Here is a 26,453-nt window from a genome sequence, read left to right as displayed (position 1 = left end):
TATAATACATCTTTTTTTCCCCATCTATCAGTGACACTTAGGCTGCTTTCTTATCTTGGCTATTGTAAGTAATGGTGCCATGAATGAAGATGTGCACATATCTTTTCAAATTAATGTTTTTGCTTCCTTCAATACCTACAAGTAGAATTTCTGGATTGTAGGGGAGCTTTATTTTTAAGTTTTTGAGAAGACTCCACACTTTTCCAGAGTGACTGCACCAGGTCGCATTGCCGCCCACAGTGTGAGAGAGTTCCCCTTTCTCCACATCCTCGCCAACACTTGTTATTTCCCATCTTTTTAATAATACCCCTTCTGATAGGTATGAGGTGGTATCTCATTGTAGTTTTGGTTTGCATTGCTCTGATGATGAGTGATGTTGAGCATCTTTTCCTATGTCTGTTGGTCATCTAGATGTTGTCTTTGGAAAAATGTCTGTTCAGGTACTCTGCCCACTTTTTAATTGTTTTTTTCCCTTTTTTTTGGTTATTCACTTGTATGAATTTTTTATTTCTAATTTCAGTCCACATATTTTGTATGATTTACACATTTTTTGAGACATGACTTATGTGGTTTATCTTGGAGAACATTCTATGCGTATTTGAGAAGAATTTATAGTCTGCTGTTGATGGTGGCATGTTTTTATAGATGCGTGTTAGATTTTGTTAGTGTATGGTGCTGTCCGTGTCTTCCATTTCTTTACTGATGCTGAGATTTTATAATTGAGGAATATGTGGCTCAGAGACTGGAAGAGTTACAAGAACACACGGTTACCTAGTTAGTAGGTGGGAGGGTGGGATCTGGGCCCAGGTGCTCTGAGGCATTTGCCTCTTCTTGTACTGCTCTGGGCATAATCAGACTCTTACTACGAGGCTACTTTAAAAATTATTTTCCTTTATTAACTAATTTACTTTTGACTTAAATTTTTCTTGAACACATTTCCTCTCTTTTGTGTGTGTGTATCCTGGAAGATTAGTTGCCTGTACGGTTTAATTTTTAAAAGTATTTAAGACTTAAATTAAACTCAGACTCTTAATACTAGAAAATTTTTTCAAAAGTCTTTCATTAAGAACTCCAAGTCCTCCTTTTTCTCTCTGTGCAAGTCTGTAAAATTTGAGGCTTCTAGAAGCTTAGTTTCTCTCTGATGATTTCTATTCAGGTTTAACCTTCACAATTCATTTTAAGTTGAGAGATACTTGAAATGGTTTAATTAAACCTTTAACTGAGTAGTAATTGATTTATTATTTTGGTCTCTCTTTATAACATGAAGGTTCCTAAATCCTTTGGTTTATTTTATAGCCTTTTAATCTTTTTTGCTCATGTAGGAAGTGGTCTGCCTAAGAACCTTTCATTTTCTCCTCTCTTCCCTATCAGATCTCTGGCTGTGGTCCAAGGAAGAATTGCCTCATGGAGAGAATGTGTGTGTGTGCGAGTGTGTGATGGTGTCTGAGAACGTGCGTAGGTGCATGTTTGGGTGTGAGTGGTGGGTGAGGGTGCACGCGCATGTTTGTTCATCCGGTGGCAGCTGGGGCAGGTGGGCGTGCTGCAGCCCAGCCTACGCGGGTTCCCGGAGGGCCTCATTTAGACTCTTCCATCTTCTTCCCCTTTCAGACCTTCTGTAGAAACTTCTCTCATTTTTCTCTCTGCCTTCCCTCCCACCCCACTTCTTTATTCAGTAAACCCGTGTCTGTTCTATGCTGGGGCACTGTGCTAGGTGCTGATCTGAAGGGGGAGGACGGGGCGCTCTTCCTGCTGGGTCTGCCTCCTGCTTGGTGGGTGCAGGTGGGCAAAGAGGCAGTCGTGCAGGACAGCGGGCAAAGCACGTCTCTGGGATAGAGGATGGACCACTACAGCGGGGGTCACAGAGTCTAGTTCGAGGGTGAACAGAGGCTTCCCACGGGAAGTTGGCATCTAAATCTAAACCTCTGTGCTGTCTTTTCTGGACAGCTACCACAAATAGGGTCATTTTTTTCTTTTAAGATTTTATTTATTTGAGAGACAGCATGCATGAGAGAGCATAAGCAGGGGGAGCAGCAGAGGGAGAAGCAGACTTCCCCCTGAGCAGGGAGCCTGATGTGGGGTTCCATCCCAGGACCCTGAGATCATGACCTGAGCAGAAGGCAGCCACTTAAGCAACTGAGCCACCCAGGCACCCCCACATGGGGTCGTTCTGAGTGTACACAGGCATGTTATACTCAGTGTTCCAGAAAGCACTGCAACCTGAGCCCTCTAATCTACACAGGTAGGCGGTGTGGGGGTAGTTAAAGAGCACCCATCTCGGGCTCAGAGAGACTCAGGTTCCATTCCTGGAACTGTCATGTGATCTCCATGGCTGTGGCTGGCACATAGGGTGCTTTTGTGCGGATCATAAAAAGGTGCCCTCATTCCAGGCTGGTAGGTTAGTAACGGGCTTTCTTTGTGGGAGAACAAGCATAAAATGGGATCAGGGCTGGCACAGCCGGTACCACAGGGTTCAGCTCAGGCTCGTGGAGCATGGCCCAGGTCTCGGGTCCCCTCCCCTCCCCCCGTGGCACCTCATTGCAGGTCTCAGCCTGCACTGTGGAGGCCCTGCCAGTGGCTTAGGCAAATGGTTTTTGTCAGTGTCAAAGGGAGATAAGATGCTGGCCTTTTTTTTTTCCCCTTGAAAAGGTTATGAGGTAAATACGTGTTAATACGTAATGCCTTAGTATGTGGTACATGCATGATGCACTTTGTAGTCTCCTGCTTCCCATTTCATCCATCTGTCGTCTGGTTCAGGAGTTGGATCACACTGAGGCTTGTAGCTGGGTGACCCTGTCACCGTTTTCCTGCAGAGCTTAGAGGAGAGGTCAGATTGTATTATTCCTGTGCTCTGAAATTCACTGCACTGACATAAATGTGAAGTTCACCGACTCCGAGGCAAACAGTGGGTTCAGAGCCTTGCGTTCCGCTTACTTTGTACTGTGTCGTGGGGTGGGGGGAGGCAGCTTGATTAATCTTCTTAAGCCTCAGCGTCCTTTTCTGTACAATGGGAGTGATTCTGATGCTTCCCACAGAGACCGGATGGAGAAATGCACATGCTTCACCTGGTGCCGGAGCTGTACGGGCTTCCTCATTACCCCGTGTTGTGTGACATTTCCCCATCGCTGCTGGGAGATCCACAGGGAGCAGGCGTGGGTGCCTCTGGCCTCCCTGGCGCCTTGTGGTTCAGGGCTGGCTGCAGTCTGTCCCGCCAGGGGGACGCTGCATTCCCCATAAACCTCAAAGGCTCACACTTCCTCATTTCTGATAAATAATTCATTGTCTTCCCTTTGCTTCCTGGGCTTGTTGGAAGTAAATGTCAGGGAGATTGACTGTCGGGCCCAGCCGTATTAGAGTTTCAGGATTTGCCTAAATTCTCGAGTTGGCGTGACTGGGTTGAGCTGCACAGTGAGGGTGCTGGCTTTATCCCTGGTCTCCGGCATCATGGAATGTGTATTACGCCCCTAATTCCATACTGACTTTCTTGGTGTGTGAGAACCTTTAAAATGAAGAAATCAAGGGGAGGGTGCCGTGAGGAGCGAGAGCAGGTGCGCCCTGAGGAACCCCCTGATTCAGCAGTGGCCCAGTTGGGAAGGTAATGGTTGCTCCAGGCAGATAGTCCAAGTCAGAGTTTTAATGACTATGGCCACAGTAATAAGCACTTGCCACTTAACTGACCACCTTCTAAGTACTATGCTCAGCATTTTAATGCATGGCTTTTATTTGTCCGTGACTATAACACACAGTTTTGTGTTTATTTTTCATACCAGAAACAGCAGCTTGGGGGGGATTTAACTTGGGGAGGCCCGTCTCCCCACTCGGGTTCTCTGCGCTGCAGCACTGGCTCCTTTCAGTGTCCAGAGCTGACCCGAAGGCTCCATGACCCGGTGGAGAGAGCTGGGCAGGGAGAAGGAAAACCCAGGTCCTGGCTCTGTGAGCTCAGCAGCAGATTCCAGAAAATGTGCCAAGACCCTTGAACCTTGAAGTCCCTTATTTCTCTTCCTGTTGAGGAAATTACATTTCTATATCTATCTCCGAGGGTTTTTATGGGGGTAAAATGAGATAAGGACTCGGAAAAGGCCTTGCACACTTGAGTGATGTGCAAATAAAGAGCTTACGTTATTAGATTTTTAGTAACGTGGAGCTGTTTTTAATCACAGGGCTCATGTTGTCTTTTGATTGAATTTAACGACCTTTGGCTGATTTCTTCCTGTCCCTTGCTAGTTTTGGCCTTGGATCTGCAAGGATGATTCTCTGCTTGTGAGGATGTGTCCCCCAAACTGTGGCGTTGGGGCAGGATTGAAAGGATGTGTGGTGGCTCGCCTCTTTTTTCCTTTTGGAAACTGGACACAGGAAATGGCTTCTTTTCCTGCCATCAAACAACGTGTATTGACTTCTTAAAGTGTCTCCTACATCTCCAGCTCTGATTGTGATCCTTGGGCTCTGGGAATTCAGCCTTTGGATATGTAACAGGTGGGGAGACAGGGAAGCACGCAGGCCGGAGGCTCTGTCAGCGGCGTGTATGCCATGTGTGCCTCCCACTGTCCACGCGAGAGCAGCTGGGATGGCCGCCTGGAGGAGGACCTGAGGGTTTGAGTGGGGGCTTGGGGTCTGACTGGGGTGCAGGAGGTGGGCGCGGATGGGGGAAGCAGTACAGGTACGTACAAGGAGACCAAGATTATCGGTGCAAATTTAGGGAAGTCTAGAACATTGCTGAGCACTTGAGAGAGAGCCCCGCTCTGTGTGCATGTGTGCACGTGTTGGGCCATGTGAGGACCTAGAGACCTCGGAGGTCTGGGTGTTGTGAACAGTGGAATGTTCTAGAGTAAGGGCTCAGCAGTGAGACAAGGGTTGCAGGCAGAAGAGGAGGGGAGCAGGAGGCTGTGGTCCGGGGGCTGTGTGTAGGGGTCTTGGTGACAAAGAACAGAGAGGGGGTGTAGTGGGCAAATGTCTTTCGGACAAACCACAGAGCACCCAGACTGGCCGAAGGAGAAAGTTCATGGAGGAGGAGGGGGAACGGAAGGTAAGCCCATCCTGGGGTTTTGATTACGAGGTTGCAGGAGTTCCCTTGCCCACTTCCACAGTTCTGTAAAATGTTTGTAGTTGACAGCAGCAACTCGTTTTCAGTGCTTTTAAATTATTCCGAGTTCATTTATTAATATTTCATTTTTCGCTAACTAATTGGTCTTGAGCAGCTGCATTATGGATGTAGCAAGATGTAAGATTAGTTTTGTCACCGTCGTGTTAGAGGATTTCCAAAGCTTTCAGGGGTGATTCTGTGTTTCTTCCTTGACAGCCGGCTTGTGCGCGCTGCTCATCGGTTTAGCCCTCGGAGATGTGCTGGTGCCGCTGTGCAGGACAGCAGCTCCGCTGCCGGGGGTACCAGGTGGTCAGGATGAGGGCTCGGCCTGCAGGGAGTCCCCATCTGTGGGGAGAGACGCGGACGGGGCAGAGCCTTGCTCGCACCCTGTGTGCCATGGTTGCTGGCACGTGCTTGGGCGCATCTCTGAGGATAGGACGCCGGGTGCCCTGCCGCAGAGAGTGTGCTGAACCCCAGTTAGGGGCACAGTTGCCCACGAGACTGCTGACCCCGCCACAGGCTTGGGAGTCCCTCCAGGGCCACCATCGCTCTGACCAGCTAGCTGCGAATTCAGGGGACCCTGAGGACTCCCTCCAGTTCCAGAAGTGTCTTAGAATGGTTCACAGAACTTAGAAAAGCATCCTTACGAGTACCCTGTTAAATACCATGTGTAGGGAGAGATGCACGGGCCGAGTCTGGGACTGGGGGGCTTCTGGATGCGGAGCTGTCTGTCCACCTCCTGCCCCCGTGGAGTCCTGGACGCCGTTGCCTTCTCCCTGCTGTATTATGTGACAGGACTTGAGTATTTCCAACCAGGGATGCTCGCCCAGCCTTCAGCGTCCACCTCGATGACCCACCGACCCCGTGGCTGGCCTGCAGTCCCTCGCTCCTCCCGGGGGTTCGGGGGAGCACCTCTGTTCTCCAGTTCCTCCCGAGCTCAGAACTGGTCTGACTTGTCACGGAGCCGAGGCGTAAGGCCCGCTGTTAGACTGTCGGCGGCCCCAGCCCCAGGCAGAGGGGCAGTCCACCTGTCAGGCGGGACGTTCTAGGGCCCAGAGGTCACCCCCAGCAGCAGAGGGCAGAGAGCCCAGGGTAAGGCTGCTCCTTCACACGGCTGCGTCGAAGGAGGAGCGCTGATGTGCACCTGGCAGCTGGCCGGGCCTTCGGGGAGGTTGGGCCTGGGCCGTGGACATGCAGGACGGTCCCGCCGCTCACCCTGCTGCTCTGCCGTTCATTGCCGCTTCGGGAATTTGCACAAGTACATGCTGGGGGGAAGATTAGCAAGGAGAGAAGTTTCCATGGCTGTGAGGTAAACAGGTTGTCCTTCTTTCCTTGCCACCCGCTCCAGCCTCCTGTACATGGCAGTGGGCCTGTGTCCACACAGCTGTTGTTCTTCTCGGGAAAATCCATTGCGGACAGTGGGATCCAAGGGTCCCGCGCCCTTGTTCGTTTGATCTGGTCTCTCTGTCTGCCTTCCTGTTGCTAAGTACTTTCCCTCCCCTACCCCCACCCCATCTCCAGCACACCCCGGACATAGCAGGGAGGCGGTCACGGTGCACTGTGCTGGCTGCCCTGGCCGAGGAAGGCTCTGGTTTGGGTCTCTTGCTCAGTGTTGAGCCACCCTTGGCACTGCAGCTCTGCAGAAGCTCTTCCCCCAGAAGGCCCCCCCCTTACCCCCCAGGTCTTCCCCATTCTGGTGCATGACCTCCCTGAGTTCTTGGGGACCCTGCGTCAAAGCAGGCTCCTGTGTCCAGAGCCCACACTTGCCATGCCACTCTTTCTCTGCAGACTGCTCCAGAACCATCCTGCCCCCTCCCCTCTGGTCTCCCTGTCTGATGTGGGAGCACAAGGACCTACTTAAAGGGTCTTCATGGGGGTAGCAGTGGGCAGCGTGGGGGATGCCTACCTGTGCAGACTGGTGGCCTTAGAGCAGGGAGACGGCCTGAAGATCTCATTCTGTACTTGACCATATTACCAGGATGCTGCTGGAGCCAGGACCCCCTCCTTTCCTCTGCAGCTCAGATTTGGACGATTGCTGAAATGCTGTACCTCAGCAGATAGGCCACTAACAGACTGTGCTGGTTTCCTGCTTGGTGTCTCTCAGGATACCTGTCAGGTCACATCATTTGGGACCAGACACTCCCTCTTCACGCACCCAGCAGCACGATGCTTCCCGACCCCACGCACCCATCTTAATTCCCACTTTCATTCTGGAGATCAGTGTCTTAAAAATGAGGGCTAATTAAGAAACACAAGTTGAAAAACGGTTTGAGACTTGTTCTGCAGCAGCTCTGAGCGTGCCATTTAACTCACTAGGTCGCTAGGAAACTCGAAAAATACGGCTGTTGTCTTTAGTCCTTTAATTGGTAGATTTAGATTGTAATTATTTTTTCTCTGTTTTATCAGAACAATTTGGCTGTAATAATTATGATGCCTTGAAATAATCTGAATAGTCGTGTAGCTCGTTAAGAGCATGAAAAGCTAAGCAGCCTTTGCGAATCCTTTGCACAGAAGTCCTTAAGCATATTCTGAGAACAGGGTGTTAATGGAGTTAGGGGTTCTTTAGAAGTCTGATTTGTGAGCCGGGGGGGCTGCCGGTCACAGTTTAGAACCACCCCCGCTTTATAAGAGAAGATGTGCACAGGTTCTCCTCAAACAATATTTCTAAAAATATTTATTTATTTATTTATTTATTCATTCATTCATTCATTCATTCATTCATTCATTCATGAGAGACAGGGGGTGGGTGGAGGCAGAGACACAGGCAGAGGGAGAAGCAGGCCCCATGCAGGGAGCCCGACGTGGGACTGGATCCTGGGACTCCAGGACCACGCCCTGGGCCGAAGGCAGGCACTAAACCGCCGAGCCCCCTGGCTGCCCATATTTTTAAATCAGAATATAAGGAAATTTAGTGCATGCTAGTGTGTAGATGCAGAAACATTAGCACTAAAGATACTGTTTGCAGCTTGTACTTTCCGGCACTACGTCAGACTCTGTTTTTCATAAAACCCGAAACTGAACACATTCCCACATTCAGAGGTTGGGTGTGTGCTCTGCCCTGTGGCCATGTGTGACGACATTGTGCTCTCTTCTTTCCTTGGTAGAGTTTTCGGTCATGAAGAGGAAGAGAGGCAGGCCCAAGGGGTCCACGAAGAAGCCCAGCGCCGAGGAGGAGCTTGCGGAGAGCATCGTGGGTCCGAGCGAGGACAGTCCACCGGTCCCGGAGGAGGGGAGCAGCCTGGCCCCCGGCAGCTTGGAGTGCAGCAAGTGCTGCCGCAAGTTCTCCAACCCACGCCAGCTCAGAAAGCACATCTGCATCATCGTGCTGAACCTGGGCGAGGAGGACGGAGAAGCAGGTATGGTCGCTGAGGGCCAAGTGCGTCCGTTTCCCCCACACATGTGAACGACGGACGGCAGTCTTTCCTGGGTCAGTTTTGACAGGGAAATCGAGCCCTTACACACAAGTCTCACCTGTCTGGGAGAGTTCCTAGTTTTGGAACGGTCACCATGACAGTGAGTCATCTCTGAGTTGAAGGTGTCCTGCTTGGGTGGTGCCCATGGACTGCAAGTCCCGGGGGTACTTGAGTGGGTGCACTGGGGTCTGCACAGAGGGTGAGATGCGGCGTCTCCCTGGGTGAGCTGACATTCCGGGTGCGACAGCAGGGCTGCACATCACAGAACGTCAGCAGGGAATAAACCCTCAGTGGGGAGACGGCATTCCGATGGGCAGTCGCGGGGAGCCTGCTGTCACGGGCCAGGTGGCACTGGGATGCTGAGGGAGGACATCTCAGAGGATGGATGGGACCGTATGAGCACGAGGGCAGATGTTAGGATGCTCAGCATCTCTGTGATGAAGCTTGATGACCAATGGAGGCCAAGGGCCTGAGTGTGGCGGCATCCTGGAAGCAGCTGAAGGGGATCGGTGCTTCCTCCACCCGTGTTCCTGGCGAGGCCTCCACTTGGAAGCAGCTTCTGAAAGAGGCTGAAGTGGGTGTGACATCACTGTGTTAGAGCACACCTCGTGGGCAGCCTTCTGGGGAAATGAAGCACCACTGCCCTGGGTGGGGGGTACTGGGGAGACCCTCTACCTTGGGCTCCGCTGTCGTCTGGCTCTTGTGCCCACTTGGGAAGTCTTCAGACTGCCTGACCACTGAAGAAGTTCTTACAGTGCGTTGTGCTGTGCTAAGGATGTTACGTGGGAGACTACTCTGGTTAAAATGCTTCCGGCTTTGGAACACAGCTGTCTGGGTGGGAATCCCAGCTACTTCAGCCCTTACCAGCTTCCTTCTGCCTCCATTTCCTCATCTGTAAAATGGCAGTAAAACCCAGCACTCTCACAAATGGTTGCTTTGAGGATGAAATAAGGCAGGACTTAGAAAATGCTCAGAACAGTGCTTGCATAAGAAACGGGCTCAGCAAATGTTAGCTGTAACTTTCTTCCAACAGTACTGTTGTCCTCCTTCCTGTCCTGTAGAGAAGGATAGTTAGATCCTGGGAAATCAGGTCATTTGCCTGGCCAGGGTCCTTCAGTTAGCAAGGGGACCTAGCCTGTGGACCTCAGTTCTCAAGTCCTTTACTATAAACACCCCCCAGCAGTGAAGCAAGACTGTTGGTGTGTAAAATCCCAGCACAGATTGGAGGAATAATTGCATAACTCATCCCTGATGCTTACCCAACATCTCGGTTGGTGGCCGCGGCTCATTGCTACCATCCGTGCAAACTATAGAGAACATGAAACGTCATTCTATCCTATGGAGAACTGCTCTCAGGGGGTACTATGTGAACCCCTTTCTAGGCTGCATGGGCTAGTGCCAATACGAGCATTCAGACGAGGTAAGTCAGTGGGGAAGCAGCTGTCCCAGGGCAGAGCACGTGTCATCACCGTGTGAGACACTTAGCTGGGGAGTGCTCTGGCCTCAGAGCCCAATGCCCACGTGGCAAATAAGGTTACTTTTACAAGTGAGATGGTTGAGGGAGGAAGGATTAGGACGGACCTTCCTGCCCCTGAAGAACTAATTTCTGGTGGATTTGTCACCCACTGGCCCTGGGTTATGGAGCTGTTCCCATGCCATGCATTACTCCCTCCCTCCTTTTTTTTCCCACAAATGGTTAATGGTGGTTGCATTGTGTTTGTTTATTACTTTAATCGCAGTATGGATAACAGTGTTACATTAGTTTCAGGTGTGCAACATAGGGATTCAGCAAACCCATACATGTCCGGGTACTCACCACAACTGCCCTCCCGAATCCCACCACCCACCTCCCCTCTGGTGACCATCAGTGTGTTCTCTAGAGCAAGGATCTACTTTTTCGTTTGTCTCTCTTTTTTTCCCCCTTTGTTTTGTTTCTTCCATTCCACACAGGAGTGAAATCATATGGTGTTTGTCTTTCTCTGTTTCACTCAGCATTCATTGTACCCTCTAGCTCCATCCACATCCCTGCAGATGGCAAGAGTTCATTCTTATTATGACTGAGTAATATTCCAATGTGTGTATATAGACCACACCTCCTTTATCCATTCATCTGTCGGTGAACGATTGGGTTGATTCCATAGTTCGGCTCTTTTAGATAACGCTGCTGTAAGCATAAGCATAGGCGTGCATGTATCCCTTTGAATTACTGTTTTTGTATTTTTGGGGGGTAAATACCCAGCAGTGTGATTGCTGGATCATAGAGTAGTTCTATTTTTAAATGTCTGAGGAACCTCCATGCTGTTTTCCAGAGCGGCTGTACCCGTTTGCATTCCCCATGGTGGTTGCGTTTTAATCAGAAGGGCCAGCTGTAGCCTTCAGAGCGGCTCTGTTTGTTCCTGCCTGCCCGAGAATCTGAATCTCTCTCATCATTCAGTGCTGTCTTCTTGAGGATCTGTTTTGTTTTTGTGCCTTCACATGATTCATCCTGTCAGACTCCTTCTGGGAGACTCCGGGGCTTTTTGTACAATTATGGCTGGAAATCAGGGATCTCTTTTGCAAAGCATTCCTGCTGCTGCTTCCTCCAGAGGTCAGACCTGGATCTAACTTGGATGCAGCCTGAGAAGTTCACTCAGATCTGTGGATGTTCTGCACTGCCCTCAGGGTTTTCTTCCAGAAACAAAGTTTTTCAGTGTCTCCCCTTCAGAGTAAAGTGCAAAGTCCTCTCAAGACCCTCAACACAAGGATCTTTCCCTGGAACCCTACGGCATTACTTTTTCTGTGTCCTGTTGTTTGCAATTGATGAAATTTAAGCTATTTCCAATCTTCTGCTGTTGTAAATATTGCTTTAATAAATCTTTCTATATGCATATATATGTGTGTGTGTGTCTGTGTGTGTGCATGTGTATACACACCCACGTACATGTGGATTTGTAGACTTATAACTGTTATTTTTATAGGAGAAATCCCTAGAAATATAACCCCTGGGTCAGAAAGTATATTACTATTGTCAACCCCCCCGCCCTGCCCCGAAAGCTCACACCAGTTCAGATTCCAAAAGTGTCTGACGGTGCCTATTGGATATTGACTTTTTTTTTCTTTTTTAATACCTGGGATGATATAGAAAATACTAAGAGGAAAGTAACAGTAATCCAGAAACTCACTGCCTAGGGGGATTGACTATTAAACCATATAAAAAAGAGAAGAAAGATCCTGCTCAGCTGTGTGTACACATACATTATTTAGAAATGGGGCCATGCATCATGTTCTGTGATTTTAACCCCTTCCCCCCAATGTGGCCAATTGAAGTTTTCATGTCAGTATTTTTTATTGTACAAGCTGTTCCGTAGCTCTCTCTGGATACTCACTGTCTTACAGCTGTTAGGTCATTTAAGTCACAGCAACCTTTAGAAGTAGGCACTGGTGTTATTCCCACTTCACAGAAAGGGAAACTGAGACACAGAGAGGTTCTAAAGCTTGCTTAGACCACACAGCTGTTAAGTGGCAGGCCCAGGTTCCAAACCTGCCTCATTGCAGGGACTGTGCAATGCTTCTTCACCCCAAATGGTCAGTAAATGGAGATTTCTGTCATTTTTAAAGGCCACCCAGCATTTCAACATACATGCAGGCCATACATTTTCCTTCACCGGTTTCTAGTCTATTGGCATTCAAGATTGGTCTTAATTTTTCTCCCTGATTAAAACAACAAGAACAACAACACAGGTGACTGGTCTTAAGCATGCATTTTAATTTTATTATTATATTTGTACTCGTGCTATTATTGCCTTAGGCAAATACCTAGTAATATAATTGTTGGGCCAGTAGGGGCATATTTTACGTTCTGTTGCATGCGTGTACGTTGCCAAGCTTCCCTGCAGACAGCATCTGCCGCTCCCCTTCCCGACACCGGCTTGTACCCTCCTGGGCCCTCTTCACCCTGCGCATTGTCTGTCCTCACCCCTGCCCGTCTCCTAAGATGACGGTTCCCTTTAGTTGTTTGTATTAGCGTCTATGTGGTCATGAGTAGACCTGGTTATAGAGTTATTGGGGATTTGTGCCTTGTGTGTAATTTGGGGTGTTCCTCATCTGTGTCCTTTACTTACTTCCCTTGGGTTGCAGTGTGTGCAGAAAATATTCTCCACAGTTTGTCTTTTCATTTCTTTCTTTCTTTTTTTTTTTTTTTATTCATGAGAGAGAGAGAGAAAGAGAGAGGCAGAGACAGGCAGAGGGAGAAGCAGGTTCACCGCACGGAGCCCGGTGCAGGACTCAATCTTGGACCCCGGGATCTGAAGGCAGACACTTAACCGCTGAGTCACCCAGGCATCCCTTGTCTTTCCATTTCATTTGTAGCCTTGCTTTGTTTTCTTTCATGCTTCACTGGAGTTTTAAATATCTGTACTGTCACTCCTGTCGAATGTTCCTTTTAGATTTCTTGCCCTTTTCATCATAGCTGAGAACACTTACCGATACCCCAGAATAATAAAATACATGCTTCTATCTATTCCTTTGTGATTTGTATGGTCTCTTTTATTACCCATGATTTGGATCCATCTGGAAATTGTGGTTTTGTGAAAGTCGTAAAGTAAGACAGTTCTATCAGTAAACACAGGCAAAAGAATTATCTTAATAAATTGGGAGATAAACTATTTCAAATCCTGGGGTCCAGAGAAGAAATAATAAGGGTCTGGCTCAAAGTCTTTAAAAAAGTAAAACTTTGTATTTTGAAGATAATTGCAGATTCACAGGAAGTTGCAAAGATTGTAGAGAAATCTGGTGCCCTTAAACCCGTTTTCCCCCAACGGTTGCATCGTATGGAGTTACGCAGCGTGTGCTTAGACTCAGATGCGGACCATGACCTGTGTGTGCAGCTCCGTGTCATGTCACTCAGGGGGACCCGTGCTCCTGCTGCAGAATCACCCCACTCCCACCCTCGGCAACCGCAGATCTGTCCTCCAGCTCTGTAATTCGGTCATTTCAAAAATCTTACATCTTTTGAATCACATGGTATGTGACCTTTTAAGATTGGCTCAGAAAACCCCCTTTTCAGACTCACTTTCATAGGTTTACAGTTGAGGAAGTTGAAGTCCAGGAGGTGATGATTATCCAGAGTCACACACTGCATTGGAGGTCGGGCCGGGGTGCGACCCCACACCTCTGGACTCCCACTCTGGGGCCAGCCCCGCGGTGTCCCACATCTGTGCCTTCAAACCTGTCTCATTTCCACCTCATGGATGGAGATTTTATTTCATTTCAGTGTACTTCTGTCAGTCTTTTACACTCACCTTATTGGAAACTACCCTGCGTGGTTCCGCTATTTATTTTCTGCTCTGTAATTAGTTAGGTCACATATCCTGCAATGGCAGACGGGAGCAGTCCTTTCTAATAAGATTATCAGCTGCCTCCAGTAATAAGCTGTAGAGAAAACGGCCTCCTATTCCACTGATTTGAGTGACCTAAAAGGACTTTAATTTAACAAATATGAAACAGAAGAGTAGAAGCTCGGGGAGTTTCTCTCTTTCTGGCCCTCATTGAAGCCTCTAAAATATGCAGCAATGACCTTATGCCCGGCTACTTTGCGGCCACCGTCCCTACGTTTGTTCCATGTTTCCTAGTTTGCCAAGCACAACATTACAATTGGGAAAATTCTCGCATAATTGTTTTAATACATGGTCTGTAAAGAGCAGTTTAGTGACATTTCAAACAATTGACCTTGACTCTCTAGCTTGTTAAAACAATAAAAACAACACAAGCCTTTCCCTGCGCTGAACCTGGCAAGTTAAAATAATACTTTTGGTGTGTATTCTATATTTATTTATTTTATTCTGCATTTGAATAGCAAAAGAAACCAGGAAAAGAGATTTCTGTGCCATTATGTGGAACAGCTGGTGTTTCTGAAAAAACAGTTTGCAGCCTGCAGAAATCAATATGTCAATTTTATAAAAGTGACTTCTGAACCTTTGTAAGCTTATTATCTCTGGGGTCCTTTTTTGCAAAGAGAGTTGCAAAAATTTGCCCTTATTCTTGTGGAATCCGTCCCAAAGATGACAAGGCATTTATTTAAGATCTTCCATAAGATGCACCTATAATCTTCATGGAGGTCTTTTTAGAACAATGTTTCAAGTGCCTTCTGCTGTATTTGTGTTAGCAAAACAGCGGACTTGGTAAGAGCCGCTGTGATTGAAAACGGTTTTGGGTGAGTTGTGTTTGAAGATTTGCAGGCGTGAAGGAAGGGCAGTGTCAGTCTCTGAATATGACGCCTTTCTCCGTGGAGAGTTGTGTAATGGTGATGACTGTTTGCTTTTGCTGCCTGTAAACCCCGGTTTCACCTGTGCACCCGTCAGGTGGATGGAAGCCTGGAGGTCATGCAGCACAGCGGTCTCTGGAAACACTCTGGCTTTCTGCGTGCTGGGAAGTGTGGGCACGTGTGCTGGCTCTGTTCACATTCCGTCCCCGTGACACCTCGAGCTCCTAACTCCCTCCTCCCTCTCCAGCTGCCCCTGTTCCTGCTGCTTTGTGAGCTTCAGTTCTTCTGCTCGTCACGTCGTGTCGCTGTCGCTGAGCCTGTCAGTCCGCGTAGGCCACGTCACGCCCTTACAACAAAGCCTCTCCCGCATTGCCTTGGCCCTAACAGAACCAGGTTCACGTTCTCCTTCGGACAGGACGCCTACTGCAGGTGCTCAGAGGCTCTGCTCACTCAGGGTCCCAGACAGAGCAGCCACCACTTGCACATGGCTGGTCACTGTGCAAGAAGGGAGAAGAGCCCTGGATGGTTTCCCCTAAGCCTGGAAGTGACACCTGCCACTTCTGCTTGTGCATTTCATTGGCCAGAACTGATGACATGGCCCCACTGACTTTGAGGGTCCAGAAAGTGTAGCTGTGCACATGCCCGGGTTGGGGGAGAACGGGAGATTTTTGATGACTGTCACTAGTGACTGCTGTGTGCATCCTGTACACAGCGTGGAACTCACCCCCTCTCTGGGCTCTGACTTGCAGACATCCTCCATGGCCAGACCCTCTCCTGAGCTTGCAGTCAGTTTGGGTGCCCCATAGGCAGCATAAACTCTGTGGCACGTTTGGTGTGGTGCTTGTTGTCTATCTCCTTATAAATGGACCCCCTCCCCCCATATTCCAACTTGGTGACTGTCCCCACTGTCCAGATGTCCCACCCCTCACATTTGTCACTTGCCACGGTCAGTTGACTTTTTCTCCATCTGTGCTGTGCTTCTTAGAGGTTAAGCCCCATTATCTCTTCCACAGACTCTTGTGACAGCTCTGTTCTACTCTGCCCTTCTGTTCCCATCCATGGTCTGTGTACACCGGTGATTTGAAAACACATCCCTGATACATATATTCCTTTATTTACTAATAAGTTGCATTTTTAAAATTTAAAAACCATCTTACAGGGTCCTTGCTGTAGGCCTACCACTATTCTGAGTGTCTTACAAATATTAATTTATTTCCTCTTCATAAAAACCCCATGAGGTAGTTACTAGTTTTGTCCCCATTTCACAGAGTAGGAAACTGAGACAGGCATCCTACCCAATGTTGCATGGTAGTAAGTAGTAGGCCTGAGATGGGAGCCCAGGCATTTTGGCTCAAGTACACATTTGCTGTAAGAGTTTATTATAGACACTTTACGTATGTAAACTATAAAATTCACAAGGATATGGTAAGAAAGGAAAAGAGGAATCCTATTTTCTTCCCAAATATCAGTCGATTGTTTTAGGCACGTGTTGGGTGTGTGTGTAGACATCTCTCTGAAGTGCAGACTGGTCACATCCCTTCCCCAGAGACAGACCACCGTGCCCACCCCTGTTCACAGACAGGCTGAGCTCATCATGAGCCTGCTAGGTCATTTATGCATAAACCTGACAGCTGCCCCCTGCCCAGTACCCCTCCCATGTTGCCCACCTATGACTCTGTTACAAACTTCCAGAGGCCCCAGAACCCTGTACTTGCAGTCTCTTGTATGTGTTCCCTTTGCCTAGAAAGGGAACCTCTGCCCTCTGAATAGCCACACTCATCTGCAGCCCCTAAGCCTCCTGGGCCCTATGCCATCCCTTTGCCTTTGCACACCCATCCCTTCTCTGGGATGCCAGAGCCCTCTCGTGTGTCAGCAGATTCTTACTCACCTGTCGCCTCTGACCTCATTCATTTTGCAGGCTGGTTGAGTGTGCCCTTCCTTGTCCTCAGCCTCTGTCCCCCAGAAGCCCAGGCTACTCACTCCAGGCCATGTGTGTCTCCTCATGTTAGGAGTGTCGTTTGTGTGTGTGTCTCCCCACATGCTGATAGCTCAGCAAGCAGGATCCCATACTGTCCCCAGAGTCTGGTGCCCTGCACATGGCCTAGAATCATTCATACTCTCCTCTCTGCCAAAATCTAGAGCCAGACTCTACTTCTTTATGGATTTGACACAAAGAGACATAATGCACTTTGTGTGGGTATCTCATTTCACTGTTCTCTTTCCAGTGTTTACATCAGGGCCTGGAACACAGGAAGTGAGTAAATGCATGAATCCTCTAGATCAGAAACTAGGGCTGACAGTGTCTAATGGGCAGCAAACTCAAAGTTAGTTTTTCTGATTTCCACATATATTTCTATGTGATGTGGGGCAGATGACATGGATGAGGTCCTGGTACATGTTGACTGGCCATCCATACCTGCTAACGGTCATTTCTGGACTCTGTGTTCTTTACATTTTGGGTTTCGTCCCCCTTTTTCCCACCTGTATTTGATGGTTGCCCATGAATATTACTTCTCACTTGCTGGTACTTCTCAGTCATTGGAAATAGAAACCTGAGTCACCCTTAATTCCTCCTTTGATCTCACCCCAGACCAAATGAACTGTCACTGAGCCCTGCTGGCTTTTGCCTCCCCCTTAGCCATTCTGGGGCCCCCAGTCTCCTTGCTGCCCTTCCTCCCTGTCCCAGGTCTAGCTTTCTCATCACTCTCAAGCACTTTTACCCATAGCCCTTGGATTGATCACTCCACTTCTCAACTGGCCCCCTAGACAGCCTCCCTTAACAGAGTGGTGTCAAATGCAAAGGTGACTTGTTGCTTTCCTATTGAGCATCCTCCCATGGCCTCCCTGCCCCTGCGAGGAGGGTTCTCCCCCTGCCCTGAGCTGCATCTGGGCTGCTGCTCTGCACAGTTGTGCTCATTTGTCCCCTGGCTCCTTTGGTGCAGGCAACTTTTTCTACTTAGAGGGCTCCCTCATCCTTCTCCACCCCCTGAGCCAGCCAGCTCACTCCCCAGGGCCAGCACCTCACCATGGAGGCTATTGGCAAATGTCTGCCCAGTGACAGTACCTGCACATGATCTTCGTTATTACCCCAGTAGCTTCTGAAACTAAATGAAGTTCAGATGGATGATAACAGGATATGTGATTGGAGTTCTTTAGAGAAGGAAGACAGTGTGGGACCCCTAGCCAGGAACCCATAGGGAGCTCTAGAGCAGGCACCAGAGATGGGTATGATTCAGGCTGCTAAGTTTCACAGGTGTTTGTGTACGTCCTCGCAGAATTTCCAGAGGCAAGGTAGTCGGGAACTTCCATGGGTCTGTAGGATCCTAGATCCAGGTCAGCAGGACCCCGATGCTTACGGGCCCTGGCCATACACCACAGTGATGTGTCGTCCTTGTGTGTGCCCAGCTGTGCCAGCTGCCTCCAGGGCACTGAGTATCTGTTCTGATCCTCCTGCTGGATGCCAGATAAAACCTCCCATCCTGCTGGTAATTAAGTCTCCCAGTGTGAGCCACAGAAGTCACAAGGAGAGCTGGCACTGTGTACTCGGCTCTCTCTGCTCCTGACTTGCTGTGTCTTGGGCTACCAGGGGCCCCTCAGAGCCTCTTTTTTTTTTAATTTTTTTTTTATTTTTTGTGGTGGGAGCAAGGAACTAACAAAATCACACTTAAGCAGCAGGACTTTAAGGTAAGACTTTTTTTTTTTTTTTTTTTTTTTAAGGTAGGACTTTTGAATGAGGACTTTCTTGTTCAGGATCCTGGAGGCCCTCTGGGGCCGTGCTTGTGCTGGCTGGCGGGGCAAGTCTGTTCTGCTGTGTCAGGAGGCAAAGGTTGGAGCCCATTGCATTCTGCTGTGTGAAGTTCAGCGGGCTGCCTGCTGCGTCCTGCCGCGGAGGGCCTCGATAGGGTGTGATGGATTCTGTGGCACAATAGGCCTTCACTCTAATTGATGCCTTTTCCCAAGACAAGGAGCCACCATGCATCGTGACCTCAGTTTGAAAAGGAGTGCTCTCTCTCCCCTGGAAACCCCTGATTGCTAAGTACCGGGATGGGTGGCCCATGGTGCATGGCCCAAAGCTTTCAAAGCCAGATGTACTGCTGTGCCTGGTGCTTCTAATCTGCCAAGGAGGCCGGCTAAAGTGGAGGGCTGAGATCCCCACAGCAGGCAGATTCTCTTCTTTTTCTCCTACTAATTCCTAGGCTTGTGCTGTGGTTGGGTGCCAAGCCAGACTTTGGGGATCAGAGTTGAGTAAGATGAGTCTCCTCCCTTGAGCAGCTGAGTGTCTGAAAACGGGGACAGGGGGTTGAAGAAATAACAAAAGATAATGAATGGGCCAAACCGGTGCAGAGGAGGCAAGGCAGGGCCACATGTCTGTGGGGTACATCCTGGAGGGCTTCCTGAGGAGGGGGCCTGAACTGCATGTCTGAACGTGACTTGGCATTTTTGTGGAGAGAAGCTGAGGTAGGCACTTCCTTGAGGATGGCTGAAGCACAAGCCTGCAGGTGCAATGATGTAACGGGAATAGGGGTCATGTGGAAAACAAAGGCTTCGTGCTGTTCACGTGCTTCTTTTCATAGCTGTCCCTCCGTGGGGACATTGCTGGAAGTAGATGCTTGCCTGGCTTTCCTTGGGAGCAAGTCCGCCAGGAAGATGTGAGAAAGCCTGAGGGGAAGAGCAAAGACAAGAGTGATGCGTATTCAGCAGGTCCGCTGGAATTATTGTGGGCTAATAAGTTCCTTAACTTGCTGTTTCTAGCAGCGTGGACTGAATTGGTGCCAGAGTCCCAGAATATAATCCCTTATCAGTCTGCTGTTCTGACAAGTGTTCTGAGCTTTTTATTAATGTGGCTGATAACACTTTAGTCTCTGGGGCGTTCTGAGATTTAATTAGTTCTTGGGCAATTTAGAATAGGTACTTGAGAATATTAGTGCAGCGTTAATTATAAATGAGTGCATATGAGCTAATTTCTTCAAATGTATGATTGCATGTACACTTAACTCTTCATCTGCTCTCTGCCAGGTCAACCTGTGTGGGTTGAGTGTTGTCATTACCTGTAGGGGACTCTGTGAAGTCCTGTGGGGAATTGGAGGATACAAACACAGACACAGATCCCACTTGCTAAGAGTGTAGAGTTGGAAAATGGAGCACCATCCCTCCCGAAGGAACCCCTTTGGGACAGGAGGGGATGGTGAGTGAGCAAGGAGCAAGGAGCAAGGAGATCTTGTATCAGAGGGACTTAGTTTTTCTTTGTAAGGTCAGAGAAGATCAACAGAGTCAAGGCTGCGTGTGCCTGTGTGTGTGTGTGTGTGTGTGTGTGTGTGTGTGGTTAGAGAAGCGTTTTGATTGAGAAGCTGCTGACTGTGGTGGTTGCTGGCGCTGTGATGGCAAGTAAACAGAAGTTCACGCAGTAAACTTGTTCAGAGCTTAATGATCCAGGCAGAAAATGATACCAGCATTTTGAGGTAAGCGTGAGGAGCACCTGTAGAGGTTACACAGGGTCCGAAGGGAGCTCAGAATAGTTGCTGTGCAAGCAGCCTGGGAGGGCAGGGTGAGAGTCAGAGAGGGCTTGGGTAGAGGTTTGAAGGCCTCATGGGTCTCATATTCCAAGGAGTGGGGGTACAAGTAGAAATTGGAGGAGGAGGGGAGTACCAGCACTGGCAGGGGCATCAGCATTCCTTAAGGCTCAGAGGAGCCTCCCAGCCACATGTGGTCAGTGGGACATGGTGGGGGTCTGGTGCCATGGTCCTGGTGAGGCTCTACGGTCTCTGAACCCAGCAGTGGCAATGGAAGTGGAAAGAAGCGGGCGTATTCTAGAGCTTGGGTGGAAGTGTGAGTCCCAGGGCCTGGGCAAAGGTTGGAGTGCATGGGAAGAAAGGCAGAGTGAGTAGGAGGTGGCCTTGGTTTTTGGCTTGGGTGCTGGGGTGGAGGATGGGCCCTGCCAATCTTGAGAACCCAGGGGAGAAGCAGGCTTGGGCAAGAGAGGACATGTTACTTCTGGTCATGTGTTGAGTTTGACGGACTGTGGGTGTCCAAAGGGCTGTTTCTACCTGGCTGTGGAGCCGGCAGGAGGGCTGGACTGGAGCCCTCAGCTGTGGGGCCTTCAGCGAGTGAGGGCACCAGTGGATGGTCATCCGGGAGTGGGCAGAAGTTCCTGAAGACCTTGCTGCTGGGCATCCAGTGGGACAGGAAGGCAGGAAGGCTTCCTGTGAGGGGGGAGGACAGTCATCCATGGTAAGTCAGGCAGGGAGATGAAATGAGATGAAGCTGGGATAAGGCCGTTGGTCTTGGGGCTTGAGAGTGTGGCTCATGCTGACCTATAGATGAGATGAGGCTCGGAAAGAGCCATCTAAGATGACCAAAAGGATCACGGAGCCAGTGGGATGTGCTGGGAAGCTGATGGCATGCTTGAATTGACACCTTGAACGTTTAATAAAGGGATCCTTTATTAAAGGATTAGGTCCTGCGGGAGACTGGACAGTAGGGCAGCGAGGTGTTGTTAACACCCTAGGTGTGGAGGCAGCAGGGAGAGTGGTCCCCAGAACTCCAAGGGCCAGCCTTTGGTAGAAAATGAAACAACCTCAGATGAGCCAGGAGCGGGGAGTCCGAGGATGAACTGCACCCAACCCCATCTCCTGCCGCGGCCTCCATGGACCAAACCCGGGGGAAGCCATAGGGCAGGGGAGCACCCGCAGGACCCTCACAGGCAGCTGGGTACAGGATGGAGGGGCAGTGCCTAGAGGGGCAAATGGGAACTTCTTGGAATACTGAGCATCCTGGATTTCTGCTCGTTGTCTTTAAAATGGGACAAATGTTGGGTCTCTGCTCCTGAAGCGACACTGCCTCTGGTTTTGTGGTCTAAGCACCTCCTGCGTGTGAGGGCAGCAGGCCCTGTGGTAGAAGGGTAGGGTGGGGTTGGGGAGGGTCTCAGCTCCGTGGGCGTGCACGCCCATCTGTGAACATCTCCTTCCACATCCGGCTTCACAGTCCACTTTGTGCCATTGCTCTTTTAAACACAATCTTTTCAAAAGGAAATGAAATACAAAGAATTACGTTAACGTGCTGGGGTTGAAGAGCAATAATGCACGATGTCAAAGAATTAAAAGTAATAGTTCCCAGAAGGCCAGTGACTCAGCAGAATGCCCGGGACCGGGGGTGGGGGAGGCGGGCGCCCCGCTACAGCGCTCTGTACTAGCCCACGGTGAACGGAACCCTGAGGACCCGTAATCCCAGTCCCAGACCCGAGTCGGGTGTGCAGTCATCGGCCCCACGGCATCCCCCAGGGATGACTGCGCAAGCCTCACCGGGCCACCTTTCCCTCGCTTGAGCCTCAGAGTGACTCGCTTTGCACACGCAGAACATACTTAAGTTTAGAGAGTTTCTGACCCATCCAGCTGAGAGGCAGATTGTGGCTCGCATACCCTGTCCTCCGCTGTGGACCCTCAGAGGGATGACTGTGGTTGAAGTGCCATTTGACGCGGCCCCTCTTCGTGCATCTCATGCACTAGTGTTCAAGCTGTTTCCAGGGCCCTTCAGAGGTGTCTGCTGCTTAGGGATGGACGGCCGAGGGGGGTGGGGGGGCATGGGGAATGTGGCAAGGGGGACCCCACCCACACTAACCAAAGTCATGCCCCTTTATTGATTGTTTACATTATAATTGCTTAAATAATTCACTTGAAAAGCGTCCTGCTGCTAAGACCATTCGAGAAGCACCATCCTAAGGCAGCGAGGCTCACACTGGGATTCTGTGCCAGGAGGTGGCGTGAAATGGCTGATCAAGGGCCCCTCCGCCGAGGGCCTTGCGTTCCGGGAGAGTGCATTTATTAGAGCCTCGCAGCAAAAAGTGAAGCTTAAAAAGATGGGTAAGAAAGACACACTGCACATGATGGAGTTACAGGTGCTAATGCCCAGGCAAGTGCCCTGCTGTAGGGTACCACGCCGTTACCAGAGTGGCGTCGATCCTCTGTCTGTCCTGATCGGTGACCAGGGACAAATGCCAGACAGACACAGGACAGTGTCGGATGCTGCTGAGGGGGTTGATGCTGACCTTTCCTCCTGTGGCCGGGCAGGCCTCCCCGGGACGGCCCTTCAGGACCTGCTGGGGTTGGATAGTGTCTGGTCCAGTCTGCTTGTCCAGCACGTCAGGTGGATTTCAGCCATCAATCGATCTCATTAAAACTATGTCCTGTTTTTCTGTTGGAGAAAGAGCCTTTTCTAGAGCTCAGGGGAGATATTTTAGAGTTCTCATACAATCTGAAGACAAAATACTACTGTAAAATGGATTGTGTAATTAACACCTGCACACAAAAGCAGGCTATTTGGACGATGGTTCACCTTAAAAAGAGCACATAGAGGACTTGGGGTGTGATCTGGCTGCCTCCCCACGGTCCCCATCTGCTCATGAAAAGATGCCAACTTGCTGGCCACTTCTCATCAGGCTCCCTGTGTTAGGCCCAGGGGGTCATCCGGGCGTTCTCTGAAATGAGGGTGAGTAAATTATCTACAAGTACCCATCGGTGTTGGGCTGGGAGGCTGGCTGGTGGGCAGCTGGGGTTCTCTGAGTGTCAGCGTCCCACCGTCCCAGAAGAGCCACCTTGTGTATCATCAGGGCCCTTTGTCTCCGTGCAGAGAGCATAGGCCTTTCCCTGTGTGAACGGAACCGAAACTCTGGTTTTCTTTACATTCCAAGAATCACCTCTTCCTAGCAGGGAGCATGGCTGGAGAGCAGGGGCTGTGGGCCACCAACATCTACAGGCCACGGTGGGATTTTAAATGCTCGGCCCCGGGTGCAGTCTGTTGCAGCAGGGCGGCCAGCTGTGTGGTCAAGTGCACAGTGTGCCTTCCTGCGGCAGGTGGGTGGTGGGGGGTGTGTGATTGGGAGCAAATGGCCCCTTGCTGCCTGTGGGGACTCAACTGAAGGTACACCCAGCCATGCCAGCCTTTATGTCCTGCCCCTACCCACCTAGCCTTCTGCACGCGGGTGGGCCAGGCCTCGTTGGAGGGGAGTGGGCTAGGAGGAAAGAGGTTATTTGGGGGCAGTGTTTGGGTGCTGAGATGCATGCCTGCCAAGCACTTTCCCAGGGACAGAGCAGAGAGATGGGTGTGCAGATCACTTCTCGGCCCAGTGGCCAGGCCCATCTGTCCTCTCGGTCGCCTTGAGATGACATTAGGCTCCACCATGGAGCCCGGCTGTTCATTTGGTTCCTGTCCATGCACTCTGTTCTTTTTCTGCACCCATCAGGGGCAGGAGTGAGCAGTGGGAAGCTCTTGCTCTGTTGCAATGGACTCAGGTATGATGTTGGGTCTGCCACCTAATGGGGGAGGGTCTCTCGGTCCTGTCGCCGCTTCCCCCCTCACTGAGCCGGCCTAGGGACAGAGCAAGTTCATAAGGGCCCGAGGACAGAAGGAGGTGGCGACCTGTGTAGCATGCTAAGGGTTGGGGTGGTGGTCAGTGTTTGCTCGTCTGTCATCTGTCGAGTGGGTGAGCTTCGGATTCTCTGGGGGCAGGAACAGCCTGGCTCTTCTCTGGGTTCCCAGAGCCTGGCACAGGGCCAGGCATCCAAGGGGCCTTCACTTGTTCTCTGGTTAATGAATGACTGACTTGCCCACTGGGTGAAGTGTGAGGCCCTGTTGTCTCCACTTTACCAGGTCCCTAGGCGTCCTGCAAAATGGGCTACATCCTGCCCTGCTTCGTTGCACTCACATCACTGGGGGGTGGGGGTGGGGGTGGGGAGGGATGGGGGGAACAGATACGACCAAGCCGCAAGTGAATAAATAGCCCATGTCACAGTGATGGTTCTCATCATTAGGAAATTTTGCATGAGTTGTGTTCGTTACATCGTGACTAGAGTGCTAGCCTCCGCACTGTGTGGACATTTAGACCTACCCGGCCTCCAGGTGCTTGATTACCTTCTAACATTCTATGTAATTGGCCTATTTATTATGCTTTAAATATATTGAATGTCCCCGCTAGCACATGAATTCCAGGAGGCAGGGATCTTTCTCTGTTTTGTACACACGGTGTCCCGAATGCCTGGGACGGTACCTGGTGCTCCCTAAGTGTCTGTTGGATGACCTGTGGCAAGTAAAGAACAAATACATTCTGTCGTCCTTTGATAATTCCAAGGAAATATTTATTTCTCTTGGGCAGAAATGATGTTTTGTTTAAGAGTTACAGATGTGGGAAAATGAGAAGATGTGGGAAAATAGGGAAAGCGAGAAGTCAACTTACAAAGAGAATGCTTTATTAAGTGGTATAGAAAATTATTGTTGAACTTGCTATTAGACATAGAAATTCTGTTTTCAGAAGACCAATGCTTGACATGAATATTTAACCAGAGTGAGGAGAGAATAAGTAGCAAGCAGGCAGACAAACTGAAGAGACAGGCTCTGAAGTCAAACCCACAGTTGCCTTGGCCCATCCAGGCCACAGCCACAGAGCGTCATGAAAGTAAAAGCGAACGTGTCCACAGAGGCTGGTGGTTTAACTGGCCTCAGGTTCCAGCAGTGTTGGGTCTAGAGCGAGTGTGCCCAAAGGACGGGGAGTCCTGGGAGAGTTTGGGTGGCAGATGTGGGTGGAGAGCCAGGACTTTGCAGGGAAGGTTCCTTGGGGCTCTCTCCTCCCCCGACTTTCAGAGGACCAGTGATGCTGGCAGTAGGACCTGTGCCGATTATTACCAGCAGAGACTGGAACCCAGACTCCTCCGTGCTGCAGCAATGCTACACACCCCAGATGCAGATGCACCAGAGGAGGAGATTGGAGTGGAGGGAGACTTGAGAAGCAGGCGGCCTGGGGAGGAGGCAGGGAGGCACTCAGATGTGCCTAACACCGTGCTCCTCTGAAGAGTGGCTGGTCTGGTCACCCAGGAATGTGGCTGTCTGCAAAATGCCCTTCACCCTGTGTTTCCCGTAAGGCTCATAGCATCGGATTTGCTCATGATAGTCACGGTTGAGACTGTCTACAATTTACTTTCTCAAGCCCAGTTAATAAATCAAAGCTCCGAGGGCTCTCACGTGTGTCCAGGAGAGACTGGGCAAGGCTGCTTGTTTCCCAGCAAGTCACCATGAAGCCGTCTAGGTGTGATAGTGAGAGTTTAACAGGGGAGACAGCTTTCCTTTGAGTTGGTGGGGTAGCCACGGCCTGATGACAGGCAGCTGTCTGAAGTGACTCTATCTTTAGGATCACTGAATCTACGGTGGCCCCCAGATTCTTGCTGTTGCTCTTAGCATGCTGCTGTGTCATTGCCCGACATATTTTAAATTTTAATCATTGCTCATGCCAATGGAGCACATTATGTTAGATATTTGTTCAGTTTGCATGGCAGAGTGTTTAGAAATCTTAAAGCTACACCCAAAATCAAGATATTTTGGGAAGACTTCGAGTACTTTCAGCAGAGGAGGAGGGTTTTGTTTGTTGCAAGAATGTGCGGGTGAGGGCTCCCTCACAGGTCTCTCTGCGGAGAGCTGAGTTCTCACTCTGGATAGAATCTGTTCTGAGAGGGATGTATAGAAGGACAAGCCTAGCAGATGCTGAGGGGTAGGGGTAGGGAGGCTTGTGCCCCTAGATTGCCTCTGCCTCCAGACCTTATTACTAATGCATGAGCCTGCGATGGTCTGAATGTGTCCCCCGGACCCTTTCTCCCTCCACAATTCTGGATGCTGAGATCCTAACTCCCAAAGATGACAGTATCGAAAGGTGGGGCGTTTGGGAGATGATTGGGTCTTGAGG

General features: G+C 50.0%; 1 protein-coding gene across 9 annotated transcripts in view; it reads left to right on the top strand.

Moving 5' to 3' along the window:
* Positions 1 to 26,453, top strand: part of ZFAT (zinc finger and AT-hook domain containing) — a 193,841-nt gene that overhangs the window by 40,844 nt on the left and 126,544 nt on the right. For 8 of the 9 annotated variants that reach the window (XM_072774597.1, XM_072774595.1, XM_072774600.1 and 5 more), the window contains one exon: positions 8,182 to 8,433. In XM_072774597.1, the coding sequence (XP_072630698.1) occupies positions 8,182 to 8,433 (252 nt within the window). Of the gene's footprint in view, positions 1 to 4,290; positions 4,471 to 8,181; positions 8,434 to 26,453 lie in introns of those variants that run through there. The other variant, XM_072774601.1, reaches the window with a different exon arrangement.

This window comes from Canis lupus, chromosome 14 (assembly GCF_048164855.1).
Source record: "Canis lupus baileyi chromosome 14, mCanLup2.hap1, whole genome shotgun sequence".
NCBI lineage: Eukaryota > Metazoa > Chordata > Mammalia > Carnivora > Canidae > Canis > Canis lupus.
The sequence above is the reverse complement of the archived record's forward strand: the minus strand, read 5'-3'. Positions and strand labels throughout refer to the sequence as shown.